Raw genomic sequence first — 15169 nt, forward strand, 5'->3', positions numbered from 1 at the left:
GCTTGTCCATCGTGGGCCCCCCCCCGACGGTCTGGATTGCAATTAAGAAAGAGCGCACCTGCTTCGAGTGCTTCGTGCTGGTGGCACCAGCACTTGCAGCTTTTGTTGTTTGCCCAAGCTGCGCGACTGACTGGCCGGCGAGGGCGAATGTTGACTTTAACGATGGAGTGCCATAAATTTGAACAACCTGCCGGATGATCGGTCGTGCAAATGGCGCGCGCGGCCACAAACAATGTACAGCCAAAGGAGGACGATCATCTTACTCGCGTCTCAACGATGGCGGCGCCTAGGTCTAGGCCAAGATCCATTTCAGGCCCGAGGCGGAGTGCACCGCAGACGCAGAACGAATTAATGCCAATGCCGGCGTAAAGTGGCGACGTCGAGGGTGCGTATGTGACGAGCACCAGGAACACGGAAACCGCGTGACGCGATGTGGGTGCGTCAGGAAAGGACACCGGGAACCCCACCGGGACTGCAGCGAAGGAAATCGAAAGCACCAACGGGAACGGGAATGGGATTTGGGGTTTGGACGTGAAATGAGTTGGCAAAGTTTGAACAACCGTCTCGCCGCGTGATGGTGAGGTCATTGGCAGCGTCTTCGAAGGTGTTGTTTGCAGACTCGTGCAGACAAGCTGCGCTTCTTTGGGGGAGTGGTGGGGGGGGGGGGGGAAAGAGAACCAAGAATAAGGATCTAGAAGTAAAGGTTGCTCGATGCCTTGCCATGGGTACCGATCGTTTCGTGAGCGCGTTGAGAAGGGTCGCGCTCAAGTTGTTATTGATACCTGTCTCGGCGTTGGACACGGTTCGCGGTTCGCTGATTTCTGAAAGCTCCGCCAACTTCACCACCAACCCCCTCTTGCTGCCCTTGCGTTGTGGGTGTGCAATACTCTTAATTCGAAACACAATCATCCGGAGCAGCAGGAATCCACCGCATGAAGCATGAGGATCAGTTTCGCGCCCCGGTACCGAATGTATCACTTCCGCTTTATTGTCCACGGTCCATACGGTCCCGGAGCATTCGAAAGCCGTTGAAAGCGTTGCTCTTAACGGGTTTCCCGACACCGACCATCAATAGCACCGAGCGACGATCGATCGCAGAAAAGGGTGCCCCAAACGGTGCCATATTAATGAGGGATGGGCCCGGGGCAGCGCAACTCGTGCGCTCGATCGCGCCCCTTGACTTATCGGGCGCGATTTAACATGCCAACATGATGCTGGTCCTCGCCACCCCCTTCTCCCCCATCACCTCACCACTACACGAACCACCTTCCAGCGTGCGCGAGTAACGGTGTTTTGTGAATCGTGTTTTCCCGACATTTTTCGTCCGATCATTTCAATTAATCGTCCCCCGGGTGGGTGAGGAAGAGGACACCAGCGGGAAGTGATGGTCGATCGAGTTCCTTCGATTCGATTCGATTCTCTTCGCGACTCCGAGGGCCACGCACGATTGGCCGATGAAAGAATAATCGATTTCGGGAACGCAACGCTGCGCTGCACTCCACGGTATCCCCGGCATCCTCTGGTCAACGTATGCAAAACAGAAGACGTCCTCGTGTTCGTGTTTCACTTCGGGCCGCATACCAAAGGCTGGAGAAGGACTTTCTTATTAATTACTTTCTCCTTCACCCAAGCACAGCGCTCAATGCCACAGGAATCGCGAGAAGAAGTCGACGGCATGTCGAAAGGGTGACCGGAATTTAATAGGCTCTCCCTGCCCCTGCATCGACGACGTGGTTCACGATCATCCGATCGATTGGCGAGGTGAGGCGTGATCAGGATGTACTCTCTTCTCTCTTGCCACTGGCACGATCCGGCGTGATGATCCCCGTGCTCGGTGATTGCTGGACGATGGAAAGTGAAGTTTTCGATTTTCTTTCGTATGGAAAGGCGGATGGAACATTCCTGGCGCATAAGAAGGATGAATTCGGGCTTTATTGGATTCCTTCCTCACCATCCGATCCGGTGAAGGTCGGATCTTCTCACACCTTCGTCGGTAGCTTGATCGTGACGGATTTGGTCTCCAAGTACAGCTCGATACCACTGTAACCGAGTTCGCGGCCACTACCGGATTGCTTGTAACCACCGAAGGGCGTCGTCGGTACCACGTAGTCGTAGCAGTTGACCCTGCATCAAAAAAAAGGAATATTCAGATTCAGTCACCGATTTGCGTTCTGTCTCGGTCCCGGCGCTCGGTCCCACTTACCACACGGATCCTGCTTCAACCGCGTTCGTGAAGGTGATGGCGGTGTTAATGTCCTTGGTGACGACACCGGCCGCCAGTCCGTACTCGGTCGCGTTAGCCCGTTCGATCACCTCGTCCAACGTGCGAAACTTCAGAATGCTCTGGACCGGTCCAAAGATCTCTTCCTTCGCGATCCGCATCCCATCGCCGACGTCCGAGAAAACGGTCGGTTCGATGAAGTATCCAACGGACCCGAAACGCTTACCACCGGCCTGCAGCTTAGCGCCCTCCTTCTGTCCCGATTCGATATACTCCAGCACCTTACGGAACTGATCGTCATCCACCTGTGGACCCTGCTGGACACCCTCCTGGAACGCGTCACCAACCTTCCGCTGGCGCGCCATCTCGGCGGCCTTCGCCACAAACGCATCGTAGATGCCTTCCTGCACGAACGTCCGGCTACCGGCGCAACAGTTCTGTCCGTGGTTGGCAAAGATGGCATTATGCGCAATCTCGACCGCTTCATCCACTGGTAGAGAGACAGAGAGAGAGAGAGAGATCACGCGTGTCAATCATCGATCAATGTGCAACCTAGTGACCTAATGAGTGGCCCCACTCGACGCTACTTACGATCGGCATCGTTGAAGATGACGAGTGGACTCTTGCCACCGAGCTCGAGTGATACCTTCTTCAGGTTGGAGGTCGATGCACCGTTCAGGATGAGACGCCCGGTCTCGACCGAACCGGTAAAGGCGACCTTGCGGATTTCCGGATGCGCCACAAGAGCAGCACCGACCGTTGGTCCGTATCCGTTCACCACGTTAATAACTCCATCCGGGAATCCGGCCTCCTTCGATAGGGCCGCCATGTACAGCGCACTCAGTGGCGTTTGTTCGGCCGGCTTCAGGACCAGCGTGCAGCCGGCCGCCAGTGCCGGTGCCCACTTCCAGGTCAGCATCAAGATCGGATAGTTCCAGGGAATGATCTGACCGACCACACCGACCGGTTCCTTCCGGATGTACGTCAAAACCGGGCCATCCGATGGCACCGTACTACCGTGGATCTTGTCCGCCCAACCGGCATAATACCGGAACGTATCGATGGCGCACCCGATGTCGAACACGGAATCACCGAACGTTTTGCCATTGTCCAGTGACTCCAGATTGGCCAGCGTGTCCGTATCGCGCTGCATCAGATCGGCCAGCCGGTTCAACAGTCGTCCCCGGGCCGAAGCATCCATCTGCCGCCAGGGAGAGTTCCGTGCGAAGGCTGCCTTTGCCGCACGTACCGCCACCTCGACGTCCTCCTTGTCTCCTTCGGCGACGCTTACGATCGGTTGACCGGTGGCCGGGTTAAGTGTCGCGAAGCTCTTGCCACTCTTCGCCTCCACAAACTCATTGTTGATGAACAGCTGAAAAGGAAGAGACAGAGAGAGAGAGAGAGACAGAGGGATAAGAGAGATTCGTGTGCGATCGTCCCAATGTGTGCTCATTTAGGGTGAAGGAGCATGATTTATGTAGCGAATGAGCCCGGTGACCCAAACGAACGATGCGATGAGCCCCAAACTGCCTTTCGCCTGTGAAAAGGGCGATGACGACAGTCCGGGACAGGCGCGGGAGAAGGTGTGACAAACATAAATACCCGGAGCCCCGTAGCTCCGGATCCCTCGAGCGCTCGAGGCCAGCGATTATAATAAAAATTATGAAATTAAGTTATTAATTCGAGAGATTTATGAGCTGGGGTACCGCACGAGCGCCGCCCCGTAGTGCGCGCCGCGCTGTCACGGTACTTGTCATCCGCGAGGACTCCCGGGAGATACAGAGAGACAGACAGAGAGAGAGAGAGAGACACCGCGAACACTTCCATGCTTCATGCGAGGCCAGTCCAACAACAGAAAAAAAGGGATTTTCGTTTTGCCACGGAATGTCCCTCATCTCACGGACTTCACGACGGCGACGACGACGACAACACCCTCATGGCATCCCATTTGCTACGGTTTTTGCGTCCTCGTCCCGGTCCCGGTCCCGGTCCCGTACCCGGTGGCTTAAGGAATTCCTTTTTCGCCGGCCCGGCTTGCCACATTGTCGCGAGTACTTCCGTGCCATGGTCGCGTGGTTTATTTTAAGAAGATGGCGTCCTTCGCCCGCACCTCGTTCGTGCCCTCCAGGTTTTGGGCGACACTTTCGGCAACCCCGTTGCCAGCTCAGCTCCAGTGGTTGCTGGACGGCGATGCATGTTATAGTTAATTGCTTCGGCACAGTAGGCCATTTTTCTTTCGCTCAAACTCCCGGAGCGGAGCAGCCGCATGCGGAACCGTCGCAGCCACAACAGTACGCGCCAGTGCTCCCAAAAAAGGGAAAATTTTTGCGAATTGCAGGCAGGAAGGGAGGGAGGAAGGGAGGGGATGGCCAAGTGAAGTGATGTAACGGGGCTTTCGTGGTTTCCGTGCTGCGTGATGGATGCGAGAGGATCCCTTTGTGTGAGTGAGTGTGGGATGCAAATTGGGTCAGTGTGCATATTGTTGGTGGGAATGCATCGCGGTGCATTCACCATCCCCGCCACTCCTCCCACCAGTTCCCCGTGGCTGTGCGGTTGCCCACCGATTGAATTCCCCTCGAATTCTCCCGATAGATTTCGCGCATCCTTGCACTCGAATGCAGTCATTGGGCTCCCCAGGCCCGTTTGCGAAATGAAAAACCGCAGAAAATTGTTTGTTTTTTCAATTTCCGAATGCCTGCAGGATGCATTTCGCCGAATTCATTACGTTTTCGCTTCACCACCAGACTCGGTTGTTGATTCTGTAAAGTGCGTATAATGCTTTGGTGCATTCCCTGCCTCGAAACACCAATTCCAGGAGTCAACATTACAATGGCCAAGCGTACCGGATATTCGCGGACAGCGCGCCACCAGGTCAGCAGGTCATGGTAAGGCCGTCCGGCCGTCTGGTGGTAGGCGACAAACGGCCACCATACCGAGGGGAATTAGTGTTAAGACATAATTTCTTAATTTTCCACGCTGCTGTCATCTCGCTTTCAGCGCTCGAGCAGCCCCCTTGCGCGCCTTGCAACACTTTCGTTCGCGGGAGACAGCACCAAACACCAAATGGCCACCAACCACCAGCACCGAGAGCGTTGGTCACGAGATAATAATAATTAATTTTTCTGACTTTAAACTGCACGCGCTTACGGTTGGTTTGGGCGCACCCGTGGTACCATTTGTGTCGTTCCCGGTCGCGCCACTCATCGTTTTTGGCCACACGCGCGGAATTCGGTTTCGAAAGATGCCGTGCGCGGTGCCAGTGGAATGCGCACCAAGCATTCCAGTGCCGATTTCGGCCGCCGACACCGAGACGGAACGGAAAGGACGGGAAATGGGTGGGCAAGACAAATCACATCATCCACCGGGCTTCCACCGGGGAGTGCCATCGGATCGTTTAGCAGTAGGAAGAGAGGCCAGAAGCGAGACCAGAAGAACGCACCGACGAACGATGATCGGGATGGCGATCGGGTAAGGAAGGGGACAGCAGCGGGAGCGGCAGAAGCGAAGATAAACGACTTAAGTAATGCGATACGATATAAGGCGATATAGCGGGTTGCATGCCAATCCGAAACTTACGACCATGTGTGAGCGAGGAGAGACCCGGGCGCTGATTTGCGATGCGTGACTCGCGCGGACTCGGCCAGCTGCTAGCACGCGAACGCAAACGCCACGGTGGCCCCCAAGATCGCTTCTTTCGAAAACAACAAACGGCAAAAGGAAAGGAAGGAAAAAAAATGCGGCAGTAAAAACCAAAACAGTCGATGCTCTACTCACGATTACACGAAGGTTTCAATGTAATCCTCCCTTTCTACGATCGATCGATCGATCGTCCTCGAGCGTAACGGTACGCCGAATAGGTACGCAGCGCGCAGAGAGGGCATTCCGTTTTTTTTTAATGGTTTATGCCCGTGCCCGTTACTGGCTGGCTAGTTGTTGGTGCCAGATTTTCGGTTGTTGGGTAAAAGTTAAATTATGTTCAACGCGGTGCTGTCAGCGATCAGCTCGTACCACGGGCTCGACGTGCGACATGATGTGCCTCCGGTACTCCGAAGGGACACCATGAAGTGCATGATTTATGTGACCGTCACCTGAGGGAGCCGGGCGCGCCTGATCCTTTGTTGTAAGTGGCAGCGCTTATATTGTTTGCAAAATCACTAAATCATCCTTGAATTGAATCTTGAACACTAATGAAATGGTGACCCTGGAAAGCATTGTGGAACTTTTGTGGAACATTATTGTATAAACTGATCCTCACTACAATATTGTAGCCCTAGTCATTTCGGCTCTTTTTTAAAAATTCAAGATTTTTTTTTAAATTCAAAAGTGATATGTTTGTGATTTTTACTAATATAGCATTGTTCCTTTAATTAGATTCAAACGACACAAAATATTTAGTTTTATCATCAGAAAACGTTCATTTTAGTGGTCTCGTCGAAAACAAGAGATGATATTCCGTGATTGGAAATAGTTATTACGCCGCCCGGACTTTGAAGCCAAAAATATTATTAACGTTCTCTGCGATGTCTTTGAGTTCTTTAAGATGTAGAACCTCTGTTTTTGGACATTCAGTGGCTGCTGTAAGGCTAATAATTTGGCGCCAGAAAAGAGTATCTTGAAGAAACTGTTCAGTGTATATTGATAGAATAATGATTGTCTTTTCAAATCTATTCTCCTTCGCATTAAGCATTTTAGAAATCAGGATCGCCTGCCATTTTCTTTAGAATGTTTTAATGAAGTCGCTGGTTCTGTTGGTTTAACATTTTCGGTCAGATCTTTGGTGACCATATTTTAAAGAGTAAGCTTTGCGAATCCTTCTCAGCGGTTTGACATAAAAAAATGTGCTGTGCAGACTCTTCAAAACGGTGCTTAAAAATTTCTTTTAACAATTTAATAAAAACAATCGAACATTTTTATAAGTATTCCATCAAAAGAGCAAATCAAAAATACATTGGACAGCATATTTCCCCGCTACTAGCTACATAGCAGATCGATTCTAGGGGGTTTTAATGTTTTCACTCCATACACTATCCCACCACCAGCACGAGCCCCCCTGCGCTCGATCACATCATATTTCTGGATGGCCTTTCCCAGGCGGCATTAGCCGGGTCGGATCGATTACAACAGCAGCTACCAGAGCAGCTCCGGCTGCACCAATGGATTCGGGCCACAAAACAAAAGATGGAACAAGAACACGACGTTACATAAGCGGATCGAGCGGATCGAGCCAAACACCGAGGGCTCTAGCTCCTGCTCTGCTCGCCGACCTCAGAGTAATTATTCGAGAATGATCGGGGACGAAGAAGGGAGGGCGCACTAGGGACTTGCGGCAGAAACCAGACGAAAGGCCGACTCGTGGGCTGCACCCCGTGTATAACGCCAGCGCGATCGCGCGCCCGGCAACCAAACAAATGGATCATCGTGCCGAAGTTCACTCCCCGGCCCCGATGGGGATCGACGGATAAATCGGCCGCAAACGCAAAAGTTCACGGCGGTTTACGGTGGTTCGGGTGTTGGGAAACATTAAGACATTTACGTGGTTTTTGACAAATTTCTCGCTCGCTCGCTTCGTGCTACTCATCGGCCAAGGACAACGCGAACGGAAGATCACTCGGCGTTCGTTCGCCTTCGATCGCCGTCGTCGAGCGCGTTGCATAATAGGCCAGAAATGGAGCATAAGATAATGTGCGCCCCAGTGCACTTTTACGATGTTACCAACCGTGTGTTCGGTGAGCCCTTTTCTGTGTCTGATATTCAGGTTGTTCACCCCTCGGGCGGGAGCCCACTGATAAACAGTACCTCCCGTACGTATAATCAACCATTTTAGGCTCGCGCATTTTGTAGATAATAAGGCAAATGGCTGATAATGGAGCTCCATAAAGATAATTAGCTCCAATCGCGAACGGCGGCGGCGAAACCAACCTTCGTATGGTGTGTTGCCAACGACGTCCCCCGAAAACCACGAATTTGATTGATTTCAAATCCGATCGCCAGATAAGCGTAGGTCAACCCGGGAAGACCGCGTGAAAGTATTGGCGTGACCGGCCGGTGACCGATCCGTTTGGTGACAGATTCGCTATCTAATCAAGCATCACCGATGACAGATCTCTGTGGCCACCGAGACCGGCAGTCAGCAGCAGGAGCCCGTCTTGTCGATTGGTCAATGCGCAAATCGCGCGCGCGACATTGCGGCGAGAGCGGCCCGTGGGCCCCACAAACGTCCGCCCAGCGAAAAGGGAAAGCGGCTCATTTACGTCACGCTTAGGAAGTGTTAGTGTTGGCCGACGGGAATGAGGCAAGAAGGTAGCGAAAAGTAAAAGATGGCGCTGCTGAGCCGCTCATTCAAAATTGTGGCAACCAAAATCGCGGCACGGAGAGGAGAGAAATCGTGGATCGTGGAATCAAACACCCCAGCGTCGGCACCACATGCAAAGCTCCTCCATTGAGTTCCTTCTTCTGCGCGGTCGTTGGCACGGAGCCGTTGCTCCGAGCCGGGAAGCGGTCGACTGAAACTGATCCGATTTGTGTGCAAAGATAGCGGCCGCGATCGCGATCCGGTGATGATCGGTGAGATGATGTTGTGGGAGCTCCGGTTGGTGATGTTGGTTTGCCAGGGGGCTCCGGTTGCTTGGATGAAACAAAGATCAACATTCGAAGGAGGAAACCGAGCAGCCAGGAAGCCGGGACAATTAAGCACAACTCATCCAAGAACGAGGCACCGAGTCTTGGGGTGTTTTATATCCGGCAGCCCAGCACGATGGTGGACTTTGACTTGGATTGATTGACGTGTAGGGAACGTTAAGTTAAAGCGACGGGATCCAAGGGAACCAAAGGAACCAAGGGGAACCGTGGGAAGTGGTCGCCAAAACGAGGTCACTGGGCTAAACCGAAATCCCTGCTCATTTGGCAAGCGCCGGAAGGGAAGGGCCGGTGATAAATATTGATGAATTGATTTACAGCTCCGCATAAAACGGTTCTGCCCCGTTAGAGATCATCCAGAATAAGCGGGGAGGTTGGTCTAAATAGATCAAAATGGCTTTTGTAAGAAAGGAAGCGAGCGAGGAAAGAGAGAAGATGAAGATGGACCCAATATTGATGATCAATTTCCGTGATTTAAACCCCAAAAGTAACGAGATTGATAGCACACTCGCTCACTCGTTAGTGATGTTGGCCACACATTGGTATATTTTAATATGCTCGCGGTGGGACTTGCATGCCTCTTCTTGCTGATACGCACCCACGAGAAACTAAAAATACGTTTCATGCGTCTCCCCTTTCATCACGGAAACGTCACGCACTAACGATTTAAGTGGCTTGGTCACACCGATAACTTACCTTGGTATATTTGATTTCTTGCTTAGGATTCGCCATTTTGTGACACCAACAGGGTTATAAAATGAAAGAAAAGAAGACACTGACACGGAACACTGACGAGGAACTGGTGATGCTGCTCGCTAGAACTTTGGCCCCGAACTGAGCGACAGAATGCCGGCTCCACGAACCGAAACCGTCCGTCCGTCCGTTTGTCTCGTTGTTGTCAAATATCGCTCCACTTCCAAGGCCACGCAGGTTGGTCACTACGACTACCAACGAATCCGGCTAGCGAGCAGATTGCCGGCGGTGCGGTGCCAGCCGGTTAATGTTTAGAAGAGCCAAAGCGATGTTCTATCTCTCGCACGCTACACCGAACATACCAACACACATTCGAGGTGCCTCCAATCCGAGCCGCTTGTCGCTTTGCCTTTTGTTTACACAGACCTGAAAATGATGCTGATAAGCCGCGTTTGCACTCAAGCGAGCGTCTCCTAGAGGTGTGTTTAGTATTCGCTCCGGATACACACAAGCCTCTCGAATTCAAAGTCAAACTCAAAATGCAGAGTATCAGTTCCCAACTGCAGCTCCCCGGGAGGACGTGTCACTCGGCTGTGGAGACTGTCAATTAAGCGCCAGACAAAGCCGGGCCGTGGGACGTAATTTATGGGCCTTTTATCATCGTTCTCTACGCGAAACAAACCGCTCGTCGAAAGCGGTTAATGGCCACATCACAGAGCATCATAAAATACTGTTTTGGATGAAGAGAATAGTGGCGCCGTGTTGCGCATGACCGTGACCTTGACAGACGGTGTCTGACAGTTTGGCCGCTTCGTGGTTTCCCGTTTTTCAATTTCAATTCAAAGCAACTGTCCAAATGATCGCAACAAAGCGTTGCTTCTTCCAATTGTTACGGGAACGCGATGAAGAAGTGAAAGAGCAAAGCATCCTCTTCGATTCGTTTTTCACTTTCAATTCTCCGATCGGGTCGAGCGGCCTGTTGAATTTATGTTCAGTGGAGTGTCGTCGATTGCAACATAATTTAGATTTTCTATCGTGAAATCGAGTTCACCTCACAAGAGACCGCGCACGGCTTGGCACGTTCGAGCTGGCGTGCCGGTGATCATATGCTCTGACAATCGCGACGCCATTCAGCGTTCATTCAATATCACCCTGATGATACACTTCACCGTCGCGAGGCTGAGTGGCCCCTCAGATTCCTCCTCACCCTAAGGCGATCTTTCGATTGATTTCAAAGGGAACCATAAGCTGTAGCTCGCGCTCACGCTCGCAAGTGCATCTAAGCCTTTTCTTATGTAAAAGATTTTAGTTATTAATGTCACCTCGGATTGCATTGGCCGCAACCGTCCCGTGGCGCGTCTGCAGCTGAAGCTGGCTTCCGTAATGGGTCACGGGAAAGGTAAAAGTTCAACAACAAATCCCCGGTAATGCTCCGGTTACTCGCGCCCGTAATGGACACGAGCACGGTGCACGGTCGCTGAATTCAATCGAAATCTCTCCGGAGCGATCGGAGACTTTGGTTTGTTTGGCGAATTCGTTTGCGAACGGCGGTGGCCACGCAGACGAAATGTTCGAAAATAAATTTCCTTCCAAATAAAACGAAAAGTAAATAAATCTTATCATACCCGTGGTACGACCATTCTCTCTCTCTCTCTCCCCCCCCCCCCTTGTTTCGCTGCTGCCACTGCTGTTCGATTACCGATTACCGACGCCAAAAGACTCAATCTTACTTTGCACGTTTTCGGTGAACGGTGAAAAGCGTTGAATGGTGCGGGAATTTCGTTCGCGGCGTGCCCTTTCCGTTCCTAGGTGGCTAGGTTAGGTCTGGGACGACAGTGAACAGTGGGGCGCAGGGGATATGTAAAAATAAAGAGCGAATATTTCTTATGCTCTGCACCCTACCGATCGGCTGGTCTGGGAGCACATTCCTTCGGCCACGTTGCAGCATGTCGCCTTCATTATGCTGCGGTTCGCGCCGATGCCGATGCCGGACCGTCTATCGTTTGCTAGCAAATGTCGACACTTCAATGGCTCAATGGATTACCACCAGAAAGGGCTGCATCGTACTTCATTCACGACGTTGTTCAACGTATGACCGGATGTCAAACGAAGTGAAATGGACTCTTGACCAATGGGCACCCCATGACACGTGGAGCGAGTGAGCGCCATGGGAATTGATATAAAAAGCTGTAAAACGAAGTGAAGTGATATGCAACTGGATCATAACAAACGCACCCATTTCATGTTGCGCTGTTAAAATACGCTGGAGGTTCCTCGTGTCGTAGTTCCGGAGCCTCGGTAGGACCACACCAGCATGGGGACCACAAAAAATCACGATCCAGCACCAAAAGGTAAAACATGCATTAACCGCGCGATTAACACAACCACGGGCCCGGAACACAACAACAATCGCAGAAGTAAAGAAGAAACTGCGAAAACGAAACGAACAACCGCAGAAGGAAGTTCGCAGAAAAGTGAAATGTTAATGACCTGTGCTGGGCGCTGGGCGCTGGGTATGCTCCCGGAATTCCGATAAGGAGCAGCAGCCGAGGCACCAACCGGAGCAGCTCTCCTCCGCTTGGGCAAACAAGGAAGCAACACCGGTGGGCGGATCGCAGCAACCGAAAGGGTGGCGAGGGTGCGCCCTATTCGGGCGACGAAAATAGCGACAAATGTCGCTGGAATTACGTAAAACAAAATGTACAAAAATCGACATCCGATTCCGTGGCCAGCCGTAAATTACAGTTTGTTTTTTGGTCGCTGTCGAAGAGTCCGATCGCCCTAGAGCCGGCTGCTGGAGATGGAATGCGGATCACAATGCGAGAATGCGCTTCCAGTTTCCTCGTCTATCAAGCGAAGGAATGTTGGAATGGTCAGCAGCACCGCAGCATCTGAAGCTTTTGATTGATTGGATTTGATTTTATTGACGTCAAAACAAGCAGACCAAACTTACAATCAAGTTGTTATTAACTAAGGCAAAATTAACGATTAAACAAATTACATTAAAGGCTGACCATAAATTAAATGAAAGCCAGAATATTTATACAAGTTTTACAGTTAAGTTTTACAAACCTTTTGAGGCTGCCGTTATTCATAGTTCCAACTAACTAATATTTCTAATTTCCTAAGTTGGTACAGTAAGAACTGCTTCTGGACTGATTTTATGCGAACATTATGACTAATAAAGGCCTCAAATCACGCTACATGAATATTATGTAACGATTGAAAATAAGTTAAATATAACATTGCATCAGTATATTTATCGTTAAAGTGGAAATGCAATCGTTTTATAAAACCAGATATGTTGCTTTCTTGTATATGATTTTGTGTTCATTAATGTTTTAATCAAAGTCCAGTACAACTCCCGAATTCATAACCCGATATAACTCCTTTTGATGATGCTTTGGGCGATGATAAAGGGCCCATGGTATAAATTATGTTTTCTTGAGAAAGAAATGGATATTCATTTCTTCACGTTGAGTTCTAATAGGTTGTTTTTATTTTGCCACCAGGATGATCCACGATCAATCGCTGCAATATCGTCCATCAGCTCACCGATCGCCACTTCCACTTTCATCTCTCGTCCTCGAACCAAACAGCACCCAACATTCATTTTTCCTTTTCATCAGCGAATCGTCGACGCGTGGTATGTTTTCGGCTGCTAATGGGCGAGCGTTTTGCAGCTCGTGATCAACAACACTACAATCCGGTACCCTGGCAGGGCCGGGCCTGGCCAATTTCGCCAGCTGGCCAACACGGCAAACGCCAACGGAGGGCCGCGATCGCAGTGGAGGAGCCGAAAGGCAAATATATGGGTAAATTAATTTCGTGCCCACGTCCCCATGGACCCTGCTCCTACTGTTGCTGGTGTTTCGGTGTTTTCCGTGTGCCATGTCCCGACCAACCCTTCCCGGAGTCGCTTTCGCCCTCGGGAACTCACCGTTCGCACCACTTTCTCGCTGGGGCTCCACGGACACCAGTGGCCGGGGAGCAGTAGTAGATTACCATGTTTTGAGACAGTTTTTGTTATGAAATAAAATGCAATCAACAACCGATCGCGACCCTTCCGCGGATGTTGACTTTTCAGCGCGCCCGCGATCGAACACTCCCGGCCCGGAGGCTGTGGTTGGCCGGCAGTAGTAGTGGTGGAGGGCCCACACTTGAGACATAAATCATTACCACGGGCCTGGGCACTCTGGTGCGCTGGTGGCTCCGGTGTTTCGATGTGGTTTTTGCTCCAGTTCTTGAAGAGCGCCCGAAAGGGGGAACTCATCGGGCGGACACACAGCCATTGTGGAGCCACCACCACCGTCCAGTTGACCATCGACGATTGCGGAGGCGCAATTTTTGCTTCCCATCTCTTACCTTTCCTCTCCCATCGCTTGCGGGTCAATTATGAATGCTTGATTATGTGAGCGTTGGATTGCTGCTGGGTCGCCGGATATGCTGGCATCAGCAGCAGCAGCTGGAGCAGTAGTCGTAGGTTACGACGCGTCGGTTGGCCTAGTTCAGTGCCGCCACTAACCACACACCGGCTTGCCGGCGAAGATTGCGGTTTTGCGATTCGGGTAAAGGCGTTGAACGTGCGCGCGGACCGATATCGACGGAGATGCGAAGTGACGAAGAGCCATCGAGGTGGAGTCACGCCATTCCAGACGTAAGGCCGCCGTCTACGCACTCGCCCGGTGAGCGTGTGGGTAGTGAAAGTGAAATTCTCGAGGTGGATGAACGGCCTTTTCGCACCGGATTCTCTTTGCAGCCCTCGTCGTGTAATGTATTCTTTGGCCATGACTCAGCTGAACGGGGAGGAGGATGCGCGTGGACGGCAGACAGACAGACCGGATGGTGCCGGATTCTGGAGTGGACTTGAGGCTCCAGCTTTCAATTGGAGTGCAGCGTGGTGCTCGATGGTCGTTCAACCTTTGAAACAATTTTTAAAACTTCAATGGCATCCAATAAATCAAGCCAAAGAATAGTAATACGCCAATTATGTTATGCCAAGGAGCATTCTGTGGAAGATTGCGTAGAGTGCAGAATCACTGTATATGGTTCGTGGATTTTAAACCAGAACTCAATCAGAACAAAACAGAAAAGGAAAGGTTAAAACGTATGGTTCTGTTTAAAAGATGAAATTATAAAAATGAATGTATCATTTTGCATTTGTCTAAGTATCGTTCCACCACGTGTTTCCAAAGCAGGCAAGGTTTCATTCGCTCATTCGAATTCGTTACAAAATTCTTCTAGTCCTTTCAGTGTTTTGTTATGCTTTATAGGAAGAAGGAAGAATTATCAAGGTTGTGGGAGAGCACTGGGTTGTATAAGTTTTTGCCTTTTGGTTGTAGGGTTTTGGCTGGGATGACATAATTTCGATCTTATATTCACCCTCTAATTAATCAAATGCCACGCCTTACTGGAAGATTTTTCGCATGAGAAAAAAAAAATGCTGCAAGTATGCTGCTTAATATAAATAAGTAATTTTCTGTTGATATTTTTGTAAATCACGTTGCCAAATTTAATAAAAGTTTAAAGTTAACTTCAGGCGGATTTTAACATACGAAAAATGCCGATTTATATAATTTTTTATTTTAAACACTTAATCTGCACTAATCCGCTATCGTG

At 50.7% G+C, this 15169-nt stretch overlaps 1 protein-coding gene across 1 annotated transcript; it reads right to left on the minus strand.

The window, feature by feature from the left end:
- Positions 1–1916: 1916 nt before the first annotated feature.
- Positions 1917–9835, minus strand: LOC126578602 (aldehyde dehydrogenase 1A1-like). The gene is made up of 4 exons (XM_050241318.1): positions 9554–9835; positions 2813–3593; positions 2204–2711; positions 1917–2124 (listed from the first exon to the last, which is right to left on the minus strand). The coding sequence occupies exons 1-4, from the start codon at positions 9587–9589 to the stop codon at positions 1980–1982; spliced, it is 1470 nt and encodes a 489-aa protein (XP_050097275.1). The 5' UTR covers positions 9590–9835; the 3' UTR covers positions 1917–1979.
- Between the last annotated feature and the right edge of the window lie 5334 nt (positions 9836–15169).

Source organism: Anopheles aquasalis, chromosome 2 (genome assembly GCF_943734665.1).
Source record: "Anopheles aquasalis chromosome 2, idAnoAquaMG_Q_19, whole genome shotgun sequence".
NCBI classification, from domain to species: Eukaryota; Metazoa; Arthropoda; class Insecta; order Diptera; family Culicidae; genus Anopheles; species Anopheles aquasalis.